The sequence below is a fragment of the Petaurus breviceps genome, unplaced genomic scaffold (assembly GCF_028583685.1).
Source record: "Petaurus breviceps papuanus isolate PSGF00001 unplaced genomic scaffold, PetGlider_PUasm1.0 229, whole genome shotgun sequence".
Classification (NCBI taxonomy): domain Eukaryota; kingdom Metazoa; phylum Chordata; class Mammalia; order Diprotodontia; family Petauridae; genus Petaurus; species Petaurus breviceps.
The window spans coordinates 22,704,594-22,718,379 of NW_027185903.1; the positions used below are offsets into that span (position 1 = coordinate 22,704,594).

At 41.2% G+C, this 13,786-nt stretch overlaps 1 protein-coding gene across 2 annotated transcripts in view; it reads right to left on the reverse strand.

Moving 5' to 3' along the window:
• Positions 1 to 13,786, reverse strand: part of DEPDC1B (DEP domain containing 1B) — a 123,581-nt gene that overhangs the window by 13,996 nt on the left and 95,799 nt on the right. For both annotated transcript variants that reach the window (XM_069096367.1, XM_069096368.1), the window contains exon 8: positions 1,844 to 2,010. In XM_069096367.1, coding sequence (XP_068952468.1) covers positions 1,844 to 2,010 — 167 coding nt within the window. The remainder of the gene's footprint in view (positions 1 to 1,843; positions 2,011 to 13,786) is intronic.

Genomic DNA, 13,786 nt, shown 5'->3' on the forward strand with positions numbered 1-13,786 from the left:
GGATCAAAATGGGAAAAAAAAAAAAAAACTATGACTCAAAATAGTGAGAGGAAATGCAGGAGGAGGAAGATAAGTAATTCTCAGAATGATGTGGAACTTAGTTCTTTTCTTCAGCTCTCAGGAGAGCTAAGAAAAAATAGAAAGCATAATGAAATTGAAGTGGGGTGGGAGGGGATAGAAAAAAACAACACATTAGCCAGTCATATAGATAGGTAGAAAAACAAGTAAGAAGAGGCTCCCAGATGCTGTCACAAAGGCACAAGCCCAACAGTTTTCGACAAGAGAGATGAGAGGGAAGAAGGGAAGACATCTGTCATGGAGGGAACCAGGAGGAATACTGCCCTGGGAACTGGTGAGAAGAACAACTGATATGAAATCAGATGAGTTGCGTTTGAATCTCAGCTCTTTCACATACTTGTGTGACCCTGGGTACAACTTAAGGTGTACATCACTGGGCCTACTCTCTACATGTGTAAAATAAGGTCTTCTTCTTGTTCAGTTATTTCAGTCATGTCTGTCTCTTCACAATCCCATTTGGGGTTTTCTTGGAAAATATACTGGAGTGGTTCTCCATTTCCTTCTCCAGCACAGATGAGGAAACTGAGGCAAACGGAGTTAAATGACTTGCCCAAGGTAAGTGTCTGGGGCCAGATTTGAACTCAGGAAGATGAATCTTCCTGACTCCAGGGCTGGCACTCTATCCACTTGAACCACCTAGCTAAAAAATATAAAATGAGGGGGTTGTATCAATTATGAAATGGATGAACAAATAAAATATAATAAGATGAAGGGACTAGCCTCAATGATCTCTAAAGTCTAAAATGATTTAGTCTAACATCTTCATAATCTGCCCTAGAATAGAAAAAAAGAAAGGAAGGTTTCCATGCAGTAGCTAAAATCAGATTTAGCAGGTAGTGTCCAAGCATCCTCTTATCAAAAATAAGAAAAGTGGGTCCCTTTCCTGTTTCTACAACCCTTTGTTCAATGTTGCTAGGGTTTTTGTGGTTCTCGGGTTGCTGAAAGAAGAAAATTATTTCTGAAGGAGAAGCAGGACGAGGCAGTATATTTGTAGGGGAATTGAATGGCTTTAGAAATCTCATTTGTATGCTTGTGACAGACATAAAGTTGTCTTGTGTGAAGCTATAATTCTGTATGATACAACTTCCTATCTGACACATTGCAAATCATGTCTTATCTTAAGAGATATTTGTGTGTAGGAGAAAGACAACAGGGAGAGATAGCCGGGTCTGCTTCTGTCTCCTTGATGTAGGTAAAGGAAAATTAAAAATGCTTTTTTATGTGTGGGGGTGGGGACGGGGGTGGTAGTGTGTCTGGTAGGCCAGTCCAATCCTGTATCCTCTATCTTTCCCCTTCAATCCAGCCTCCGTGTCACATCTCTCAAATCCATTATACCTGGTAAAAGATAGGGTACTATCAGTTCCCCATGCAACCCCTTTCTATTGATCCAGGGAAGGGAGAGAATTTTTTTTACAGAATCTCACCTACCCTTTCCAAGAGAACCCTTCAGGGTCTTTATGTATCAAAATAAGAAGTGGTTCTGCTAAATGGGAAGCAGCTACAAACACTAAGCTAAATGTACTCCTAGATCCTACTTTCTCTTAATTGAGTCCCTTACGGAAGGAAAACGGCAATAACCTGATTCACTTCTGCTTAACAGTGGCGTATGTGGAGGAGGAGGAAAGGGAGATGGGGAGTGTGAAAAGTACTCTAAGCAAGCCAGCTTTGTCTGTGTGGCTTCATTTCCTTGTTTAACTTAACAGATCCTAATCATCTGCACATAATTAAAAATGTTCAAATTGTTAGGCCTAAGAAACCAACATACCAGAGTGCGGGTGCCAAGGCCATCACATAGTGGTGGGATCTCCTTGTTTAAGCAGATCTTCGCCATCATCCTAATCAACAGTTGTAACTTTCTCCGGTTTTCAGGAGGCAGGAGGAGACAGCAAATCTGAAATGCTTCAATAGCAATTTTCTCTTTCTGTAACAAACCTGGTTTTAAAGAATAACAATCCTTAAACAACTAAGACCCATTTGGCGCTGCTACTTTTACATATGTATAAGATACAGTATATTTTTAAAATGACACAAAACCTTACTTTCTTCAACCTTCATGCCCTATTATTTAGCTGGATTTCCTACCACCATCTGAAGCTCAACATGGCAGACATCCTGCCATCCGATCTGCTCCCATACCCAGAATATTGGTAGTAATACTTGATACATCCTCACCCTCTACATTCTGTATCCAGTAACACCGTTTTTTTTGGACTGAGATCCATGAGTTTATTTATGTAGGGAATTGGCTATATGGAAACGCCTTCCACTAAAGCAAACAGGCAACTCTTTGGTAACATGCAGTCTTCAAGAGTCTCCTGGCGGTACACTAACAGTCAATAAACATTTATTAATCACCTACCATGTGCCAAACACTATTCTAAGCACTGATAATACACAGAAAAGCAAAGGAGAGTCCCTCCTCTCAAGCAGTTCACAGTCTAATGGGGGAGACTATATGAAAATAACTGTACAAACAAGGTATAATACAAGATAAATTAGAGATAATCAACGGAGGGAAGGCAGAAGCATTAGGGGAAACCTGGAAAGGATTCTTGCAGAAGGTGGGATTTTAGCTGGGACCTGAAGGAAGCCTGGGAATGGCAGGATTGAGAGGCAGAGATGAGGAGAGCACATCCCAGGCAAGGGGAGCAATCAGAGACGATGCTCAGGGTCTAGAGATGGCTTTTCTTGTTCTAGAAACAAGGAGGTCAGTCTTACTGGATCATAAGGTATGTGGTAGGGTGTAAAGTATAAGAAGACTGGAAAGAGGGTGGAAGGAGAAGTTAATGAGGGCTTTGAATGTCAAACACAGAACTTTATATTTGATACTGGAAGTGATAGGAAACAAGTGGAGTTTTTTAATCTTAGAAAAACATGGATAGACTTGCACAAAATAAAGAAGAGCAAAATGGGCAGAACCAAGAGAACATTGTATACAGTAATAGCAATATTGTTTTAAGAACAACTTAGAGCAAATAAGTCATTTTGACTATTATAAATACCCCAATTAACTACAAAGGACATATAAAGGAAGAGGTTAACTATATCCAGAGAAAGAAGTGATAAATAGAAGTATGTCAACAATGGTCTTACATATTTCTGTTTGCTGGTAGCCATTTCTAGGGCTGGGAGTGGAGAGGGGGAAAAAAGGAAAAGAGAAGAAATGTACATGATGTTTTATTAAATTAAATTTATTAAATGATAGTTTTATTATATATTTAAAAGGAATAGCAAGTTGTCCATAACAGATTTGCAGTTTCATGTGCAATCATCTTGTTTTATTACTTTATATTATAGAAATGCTTATTTTATTCCATAAATTAAAAATAAATAAATGGGGGGAAAAAATTAAGTGATTTGTCTTCAGTAGCATGGACCCAGGTCTTCCTGACTCTAAAGCTGACCCCTCCATCCACTATTGCTCTAATCCCTACCTACCAACTTCTTTAGTTTCTTTATAAATAACATCTCTGAAATACAGATTCATTTCCATTTGTAAAGTGATTTTTTCTGACACTGTGTATGCTAATTTAATTATATGACATCCTAGTGCCTCCTTAAATCAGGCATAAAGTCTTCCATTAGACTACAGCTCTGTGAGAGCGAGCAAGATTTTTTTTTTTCTATTTTTCTTTATATCCCCAAGTGCACAGTGCCTGGTGCTTAAGAAAAGCTAGCTGACTGATTTTACTGGACTTCTAACAGCTTACTCTCGACTAGAACAGCTGTCTCCAAATATACCCACAGTTACAGCCTTTGTTTTAAGAAAATATCCATGCTGGGGGGCACAGCCACAATGGAGGAGTAAAAGCAGGAACTTGTGTGAGCTCCTGTTCCAAACACCTCCAATACTTGTAAGAAAATGACTCTAAACCAATTTTAGAGCTACAGAACCCACAAAGTGACAGAGAGAAAAAAATCTCCTGCTGAAGGCAGCCTGGCAGGAAGGGTCTATTGCACTGAGCTGGGAGCCATGCGCAATCCTGCATGAGCCCTACAGGCCCAGACCCAGGGCAACCCTGAACAGCGGCACAGACTAGCCAGAGGAGACTTCAGGAGAGTGAATTACTGGCAGCTATAGTGGTTTCCAGACTACTCAACCCATGAACACCAAAGAGAAAGTAAAAGGTCAGTAGAGAACTCTGTTGGAAGTGGGTGAGAGAAGAGTGCAGTCTGGTCCCTGTTCCCAGGGCAAGAAGTGGCAGAGGTGCGGTAGCTACAGCTGCGCTACATGGCTGCCTCTGGAGTTCCTGCCTGCAGATTGTAGGGGGACCAAGCGACCATTCAGACCATAATCTCTCTTGCATTGACCTGCTTGGATCTGGGTCCCGGTCTTAGGTGGTAGTCCTGGGGTATGTGGCCAGTGTGCCAGAGCTTGTGGTGGCTGCAGAGAGGGCACCCTCCTCAGACCTCTGACAACATATGCGAAAACCCCAGCAATTTGGAACACAGCTCTCTTTACTCTGGAAGCAGAGTTCTACCATGGCAAAGAGCTCACAAGTGAAGTCATTGGCTGGCAAGATAAGCAAGCAGAGGGAGTGCAATCAGACCATAGAATCTTTTTTGGGGACAAAAAGGATCAAAACATGGAACCAGAAGTCAAAACTCCTGCATCAAAAGCTTCCAAGAAAGATATGAACTGCTTACAGGCCATGGAGGAGCTCAAGAAGGATTTTTTTAAATCAAGTAAGAAAAGTGGAGGAAAAATTGGGAAGAGAAATGAGAATGATACAAAAAAATCATGAAAAGCGAGTCAATAGCCTGACTGAAGAAAATAACACCTTAAAAAATGGACTAACTCAAATGGCCAAAGAGGTCCAAAAAGCCAATGAGAAAAAGAATGCCTTAAAAAAACAGAACTGGCCAGTTGGAAAAGGAATTTCAAAAACTCACTGAAGAGAATAATTCCTTCAGAATTAGATTGGAGCAAATGGAAGCTAATAACTTTATGAGAAATCAAGATACTATAAAACAGATCCAAAGAAATGAAAAAAATAGAAGGCAATGTGAAATATCTCATTGGAAAAACTACTGACCTGGAAAATAGATCCAGGAGAGAGGATTTAAAAATTATTGTACTACCTGAAAGCCATGATAAAAACAAAAAAAGAGCCTAGAAATCATCCTTCAAGAAATTGTCAAGGAAAATTACCCTGATATTCTAGAACCAGAGGGTAAAATAGAAATTGAAAGAATTCACCAATCATCTCTTGAAAAAGATCCCAAAAAGAAAATTCCCAGGAATATTATAGCCAGGTTCTGGAGTTCCCAGATCAAGGAGAAAATATTACAAGCTGTCAGGAAGAAACAATTTGAGTATTGTAAAAAAAAAAAAAAAAACAATCAGGATAACACAAGATCTAGCAGCTTCTACATTAAGGGATCAAAGGGCTTGGAATATGATATTCTAAAGGTCAAAAGGAGCTAGGACTAAAACCAAGAATCACATACCCAGCAAAACTGAACATAATATTTCAGGGGAAAATATGGTCATTCAATGAAGCAGAGGACTTTCAAGAATTTTTGATGAAAAAACCAGAGCTGAACAGAAAATTTGACTTTCAAATACAAAAAGCAAGAGGCGCATGAGGAGGTAAACAGGAAAAAGAAATCATAAGGAACTTCTTAAAGTTGAACTATTTACATTTCTACATGGAAGAATGGTAATTGTAACTCATGAGAGTTTTCTCAGTATGAGGATAGTCGAAGGGAATATATTTGCATATTTGCATATATGTATATGTGTGAGTATATATTTGTATGTATAGGAGGGTGTATGTATGTATAAATATATGTGAGTTTACATAAACATATATGTATATGTGTGTACATGTATACATAGACCACACAGGATCAGCTGAATATGAAGGGATAATATGTAAAAAATAAAACTAAGAGGTGAGAAAGGAATATATTGGGAGGAGAAAGGAAGAGAGAGAATAGGGTAAATTATCTCATATAAAAGAGGCAAGAGAAAACTGTTACAATAGAGGGGAAGAGCAGGAGGGTGAAAAGGAATGGGTCAACCTTACTCTCACTGAATTTAGCATAAGGAGGGAATAACATACATACTCAATTGGGTATCTTACCCTACAAGAAAGTAGGGGGAAAGAGGATAAGAGGGGGAATGATAGAAGGGAGGGCAGATTAGAAGGGTAATTAGAAGCAAAAACTTTTCTGCCAAAGCAGAAAATAGAAGAAGGGGGGGGGCAGGATAGGATGGAGGGAAATATAGTTAGTCTTTCACAATGTAACTACTGTGGAAGCATTTTGCATAACCACACATGTACAACCTATATTGAATTGCTTATCTTCCCAGTGGGGGAGGGTGAGAGAAGAAGGGAAAGAATCTGGAAATCAAAGTTTTAAAAACAAATGTTAAAAAAATTGTTTTTTACGTGCAAGTGGGAAACAAGATATACAGGCACTGGGGTATAGCAATCCATCTTGCCCTACTAGAAAGTTACGGGGCATGGGGGAAGATATAAGAGAGAACAGACTAGGGGAAGGGGTATTCAGTAGGCTTGATATCTTGGGGTGGGGGAAGGGGAAAGACAGGGAGAAAATTTATAACTCAAAATCTTGTGGAAATGAATGTTGAAAACTAAAAGTAAAATGAAAAAAAGAAAATATCCATGCTGAGTAACTTCATTCCCCCACTAGTCTTGGCACTGAAAGCAAAGGAAACCTCTGAGGAATTTTGTAAACCTCATGCCGTGTTTCCCCCGATAAGACCTATCCCGAAAATAAGCCCTCCCCTTACTGTGTAAGATTCCTCTAAAATAAGCCCTCCCCCAAAAATAAGCCCTACTGAGATTGCTACTGTAGTGAAGGTGATCCCCTGCGCTACACGCTACATTACGGTACCCTCTGTATGCACCGTCCCCTCCCCCTCCCCGGGTGAAATGCACACCCCGCTCCAAGCTGCATCCAATCAGAGCTGCAGCAGTGAGCGCGTCATCCTGTTCTTCCCCAGTGATTTGCTTGCTGGAACCATTGAGAGCAGTGCCACGGAGGAGAGCTGAGGCAGGACAACATAAGCCCTCCCCTGAAAATAAGCCCTCTGGTGTTTTTCTTTCAAAAAAAAAAAAAATAATAAGACAGTGTCTTATTATCGGGGAAACACGGTAGTACCAGCCTTCACTTCCATCCCAACCTTTAACTTCCCCTTCCTTATGACCCTTACTATCTGCAGTGACTGTAGGAACCTCTCCTCTCTCCCCCTACAACGGCCCTGCTTTATCTTGCTGCAACTTGAGGAAAGACCCTGCTCTGGCCCCAAAGACTGAGATGGGAAACGCTCTTTCCCATCAGGTTGTTCATCCTTCATTTTGTTGCATCCTTCTGTTCCCCTCCCTTTTCCCTCTCAATCTTTCCATCAAGTACAGGATACAGAGCAGAAGTCAGCACTTCAGTCAAGGCAAAAATTAACTTTATATAAAAGTACAAAATGGGAAATGTACAGTTAGACAGATTGTCTGAAAAAAGACCAAGGGATTTTAGTGAACTGCAGGCTTTCTATGAGTCATTAGTGTGATGTGAGAGACAAACCACTAAATTAAGGATATATTAAGAGTTCCCAGGAATAGAGAAGAGAGAGCCCCACTTGGCTCTGCACTGGGAGGACCACATTTACTGTACTGCTTTCAGCTCTGGATAACACACTTCAGGAGTAACATTGATAAATTGAAGAGCCCAGAAGAGGGTAACCAAGGTCATCTAATGGACTTGAGAATGCTAAGTTTGGGAAAGAGAAGAGTCAGGCAAGACAGGATAGTTGTTTGAGCATTTTGGGAGCTGTCATTTGGAAAAAGGATTAGACTTGTTTTGTTTTAGTCTTCGAGGGTAAAACCAGGAGAAATAAGTGGAAGTGCAAGAAGCAAACTTGGGCTGGACATCAGAAAACACTTCCCTGAATGGAAAAGGATGCTTTGCTGAGTAGGAAGTGCTCTCTCATTGGAGGGGTTCAATGCAAAGGCTGATGATCCCTTGTTGGAGATGTAGTAGGAATTAATGCTAGGGTAAAGGCTGGTCTCCATGGTGCTGCTTTCCAACTCTCAAATTCTATATTCCTAGGTCTGCTTAGAGGCATGGGGTGGGAAAGTGGGAGAGAAGGAAGAATCAGACTTCTCAGCCAAGGTGATTTTGAGGAATCTGGAATGATGCCATGGTTCTCAGGAATGAAGGACAAAAGAAGTTTGTGGGAGTACTCAAAAACTCAAGTCCCCGGGCATATTTAAAAGTTTCAGGATGTAGACTCAGAACTAGTGTTGGTCAGGTCAGAAGCTAAGAAACCAGCCTGAGATTAGAGAAGTGATGGAGAGTGCATAGGGGAGGGGCTAGGCGAGGGTATTTCTGTTCTCTACAGAGAATTTGGAGCATGAGACTGGAGAGTTTGTTTTGAGAAAACCTTTCTACAAGGCAGAATTGCTCATTAATGCTTCCCCTCCCCATCCTCCCATGAATAACGATAATAAATATTATCTATATTTATATAGATATAACTATAACAATAAAATTTTGTATTTATATAGGCACTTTAAAGATTGCAAAGCACTTTATAAATAACACATTTGATCTGCAAAACAACCCTGAGAAGTAGGTGCTATTACTATCCCCATGTATAGAGAAGGGGAAACTGAGTCAAACAGAGGAGTGACTTGCTCAGGATGCTAACAAGCATCTGAGGCAGGATTTGAACTCAGGTTAATAGGACTTCAAATCCAGCACTCTATCCACTGTACCACCTAGTTTCCTTAAAGTAATGAATTGCGATGAATCAATATAATATCAGGTTCTCTCTCCCACAATGCATCTGAATCATAGATGTGTGAGTTCCTCCTAGTTTCATTTTAGGGAAGATAGTGCCCTGGGAGGCACAGGGCGATGTAGTACACACCATTCAATCAATCAATAAACATTTATTCAATACCTACTATGTACCAGGTACTGTGTTAGGTTCTGGGAGACAAAAATTCAAAACACAGTCCCTGTGCTCAAGGAGTTTACAATCTAATGGGGAAGACAACATGGGAACAAAAGATATACAAAGCAAGCCAAATAAAAGATAAATTGGTTGGTTGTTGTCCTTCATTCTCAAAGAGGATCAAAATGTCATCACTATGCTAAAGTTTCAGTGTATCTGACTGTAGCTGATCAGACCAATATGAGCTCAGGATGCTCTACCACTGGTCAGGCACAAATAGTCTGTGTGAACATTTGGGGTGTATTTGGTGTGTTCAGACAGGACTAGTGCCTCTGGTGTGAGGGCTGCCAAGCCCTTTTCAGGGCTGTTTTCCACCTTTGGTGTCTACCTGTTCCACCCATTTCTCACCTGTGCCTCCAAGAAGTTGTACCAGGTACAGTGGCCACACGCTGGTAAACCATTTTGGCAGATGGGTTAAACCAGGTTGAGGGTAAACAAGGAGTCTCAAACCCATTGGTGAGTTAGGTGAGTGTCTATCTCAAGCATGTGAAGATTTCCCCTGGTGGAATGGGTGGATGAGAACAATTTGTTCCAACGGCCACGAAGGCAACTCAAGCAGGCTCTATGGAATGCTTAGAGCTTGGTCAGACATCAAAAAGATAAATAGAAAATAAGTAACAGAAAGAAGGCAATAGAATTAAGAGGCTTCCAGTAAAAGACGTAATTTTAGTTGGGACTTAAACAAAGTCAGGGAGGTCGGTAGTTAGAGCAGAGGAGAGTGAGGATTCCAGGCCTGGAGGACAGCCAGAGAGAATGCTGAAAGCCAAGAGATGGAGGGTCTTGTTCATGGAACAGGCAGGAGTGCAGGTTCTTTGGATTGAAAAGTACATAGTAATGAGTAAGGTGTTAGAAGACTGGAAACATAGGAAGGGGCTGGACATAAAGGGCCTTAAATGTCAAACAGTATTTTGAATTTGACTCTGGAGGCAACAGAAAGCCACTGGAATTTATTAAGTAGGGAGGTGACATGATTGGACCTGCACTTTAGAAAAATCACCTTAGTGGTTAAATGGAGGATGGATTGGCGTAGGGAGGGACCTGAGGCAGTCAGACCTACCAGTAATTTGCTGAAAGAGTCCAGGCATGAGGCAATGAGGGCCTGCACTGTTGTAGTGACAATTTCAGAAAGAGAAAAGGGAGTATCTGAGCAATGTTAAAAAGGTGAAATCCAAAGGCCTTGGTTTTGGATATATGGGATGAGAGATAGTGAGGCGTCCAGGAGGACTCCTAGGCTCTGAGCCGGTGTATTGCCCTTCACAGTAAGGGCAAAGGGAAGACAGGACTAGGGTGTAGGGGGAAAGATAATGAGTTCTGTTTCAGATATACTGAATTTAGGATGTCTGAAAGGCAGTTGGAAATGTGAGACTGGAGGTCAGCAAAGAGACTGGGGAAGGACAGGTAGATTTTAGAATCATCAGCAAGGATGGCAGTTTAAATCCATGCAAGGTGATGAGATCACCAAATGAACTAGTATAGAGAGAGAAAAAGTGGGCCCAGGACAGAACCATGAAGGACACCTATGGTTGGAGGGCATGATGTGGAGGACGATCCAGCAAAGGAGACAGAGGAGTGTTCAGAAAGGTAGGAGAAGAACCAGCAGAGAGGGCTGCCCTGAAAACCTAAGGAGAAGAAAGAAGGATCAACAGTGTCAAAGTTTGCAGAGAGGTCAAGAAGGATGAGGACTGAGAAAAGGCCATCAGATCTGGCAGCTAAGAGATCATTAGTATTTTTGGAGAAAGCAGTTTCAGTGAGATAATAAAATCAGAAGCCAGACTGTAAAGGGTTAAGAAGAGAGTGGGAGGGGGCGGCCAGGTAGCTCAGCGAGTAAGAGCACCAGCTCCAGTGTCGGGATGACCTGGGGATCAAATTTGGGCTTGGATGCTCAGCACCACACCCAGAAATAGGCCGTGTAACCTTGAGCAAGTTATTTAACCCCGATTGCTTAAAAAAAAAAAAAGAAGAGAGTGGGAGGAGGGAAAGTGGAGGCATTTATTGTAGTTGGCCTTTTCAAGGAGTAAGGCCATTTCATCATGCGAGACAGGAGTAAAGAATGAGATAGCAGTAGAAGGTACCTAGTGATAAGAGATGAAGAGGAGGAGAGAAGGTGCTCCTGGAAAATGACTTCAAATTTTTCTGTAAAATATGAGGCAAGGTTCTCAGCTGAGAGAGTGGGGGGAGGAGGGGTATGGGAGGTTGGAAAAGGGCTGAAAAGGTTTGGAAGAGCCATAGTGGAGAATGAGATAGTAAGCTGATAAGGAGATATAGGAGGATTGCCTGGCAGCAGTTAGGGCTTATCTGAGCCTGTGTAACATAAATCTGTAATGGATCGAATCAAAAGAGTTGCATAATTTTCTCCATCTTTGTTTAGCAGCAAGTGGGTGAGGGAGAGGTGGCAAATGGTCCTTGGAATGATCCAAGGCTGGGGCTGGTCTGGATGTAATCAGTGAAATTCTAAAGGGGCTAGGGATTGAAGAGAGGAAGATAGTGTAGAATTCAATTGGTTCACCAAGGGGTCAAGATGGGGAAAAGAAGAAAGTGACTAGTACAAAGGAGATGGCCTGGGAGAGAATTGACAGGTCAACTGAATAATTACTGAAGCCAAGGGAGTGGGTAAAGCAAGTTTCACTGAACTAATTTGTCAGAAATGGAGGGGGTGGAAAGGAAGGATTTTTTTGGAGATAAACCTACCAGTTTAAACATTTGTATTAAAGTGAAAAATGTGAAAAACTTGGTGAAAGAGGTTCCAAATATTTAAAATCTTTTTAACTTTACTTGCACTTAATAAGTTCCCTTGATTGAACTAGATTTAGCTTGCTGTTGGTATTTTTCATGCTAAATGACTAGGTAACAATTATGTATTTTCAATTAAAAAAATAAAAGCTGTCTATGACATATGGCTATGGCAGTTGTGATGATGATAAAGGTGCAGAAAATAAGAGAGAGCCAGGAGAGCTGTCTGATTGTGATCCTTATAGGTCCCAAAGGTGTCCCACAATCTGGCCCTTGGCTTTAAAGGTTTAACAAGAGTGTATTATCAGTTCTCCCAAGATCTATCAGATTATTCATTCGTGCTAGCAAAACTCGCAAGAGAGTAATTTAGATAGCAGAGTGTCAATGTATAACTGTGAAATAGGACTACCAAGCAGTACAGAATCCTTGTGTAAGATGGTCAGTATTTTCTCTTCCCAGTAGGAAAGCCAGCATGAGAAATGCTAACAGTACCAGGCTACTGGGCAAATGATCAAAGCAAATGGAATTGGAAGGGTCACTGCCATCAGGCTATGAATAACTCAGCCTTCTCCACTACATATACCCACATATCCAGCCTTATTCTTATTCCAGGAAAGGATCATAAAATTTTGAGCTGAGATTGACCTTAGAGGTCATCTAGTCCAACCCCTTCATTTTACAGATGAGGAAACTGAGGATTAGAGAGCTTAATATTTTGTCCAAGGTTGAACATACATAGTAAGTAGCAGAGCAGGGATTTGAACCCTGGTCTCATAACTGTCAAGTATAATACTCAAAGTCCAGCTTTCTTTCAGCTCCACCACTGCATCTTCCAAAAATCTAGTGTCTTTTTGGCCACTAGACATCTCTGGATGCCATAAAGGCAACTCAAACTCAAAAACTACATAATGAATCTAATTCTGCCCCTCCCACCAAAACCTATCCCTCCTCCAAATTTCCCCATCTCTGATGAGGGCATCCCTCTTGCTTCTGAGGACTATAACATTAGAGCCATTCACCTCCTAGGAGGGAATGTATTGCTTCCTCAGATCAGCCTCTTGGACTCCTTTTTGCTTCTCAAAGCTTGGTCTAGACACCACCTCTTCAGACGGGCATTCCTTGATCCCTCCTAGTTAATGGTGTTATTTCACATAGATTCCATCCATCCATCCATCTAGCTATCTATCTGTGTATGGATTTACATGGAATTGAACTACAGGAATCTAACAATCAACACTGAATATTCTTGTCACCTAGTCAAGGATAAACTATTAAATTTTTCATTATTGACTCTTTTCTAGACCATGCAAACCACCACCACCCTTCTCTTAAGACATTACTTCATGATGGATGGGTTACAAATAATTAGATCACAGCTTATCTTAACATCTCTTACATTTTAATTTCCATAACCAAAGACTTGGGAGACAGCCTGGTCCCATCAGCAATACATTGACAAATCATCTCTTAGTCTGGCAATACTTATGTAGCTGGCTCACTTTTTCCCTTTTATGTTGATTTTTATTTAGTTTCAAATTTTAGTTGTTTTTTTCCAGTTGGTTCCCCATATTCTAGGGGTTCCTCAATTTGCAGCTATAGCAAAAAGTTGCTGTTTGTTCTTTTGTTTCCGAAGAAGACCAGCGACATCACGGGTGATGTCTTGACTTGTGAGTGAACTGGATTTAAGTGAGGCGGAGCTGCACAAAGTCGTCAGCCTCAGTCTCTTCCAAAGTCATCAAAGTCCAGTGGCAGGACAAAAGTCAAGATGCCTGGCAATGGCCTGTGGTATCTCTGATGTCTGACCAGTCTCTAATTGCTCCACAGTACCTACTTCAGCCGCCTTCATGGCCATTGAACAAATTGTTCTCATCCACTCATTCTACCAGGGGGAGTCTTCCCATGCTTGGGGCAGACATCCCCCTAACTCACCAACAGGTTGGAGGCCTGTCAATAATCAACAGATAGCAAACAGTATGGCATGGTGGAAAGAGG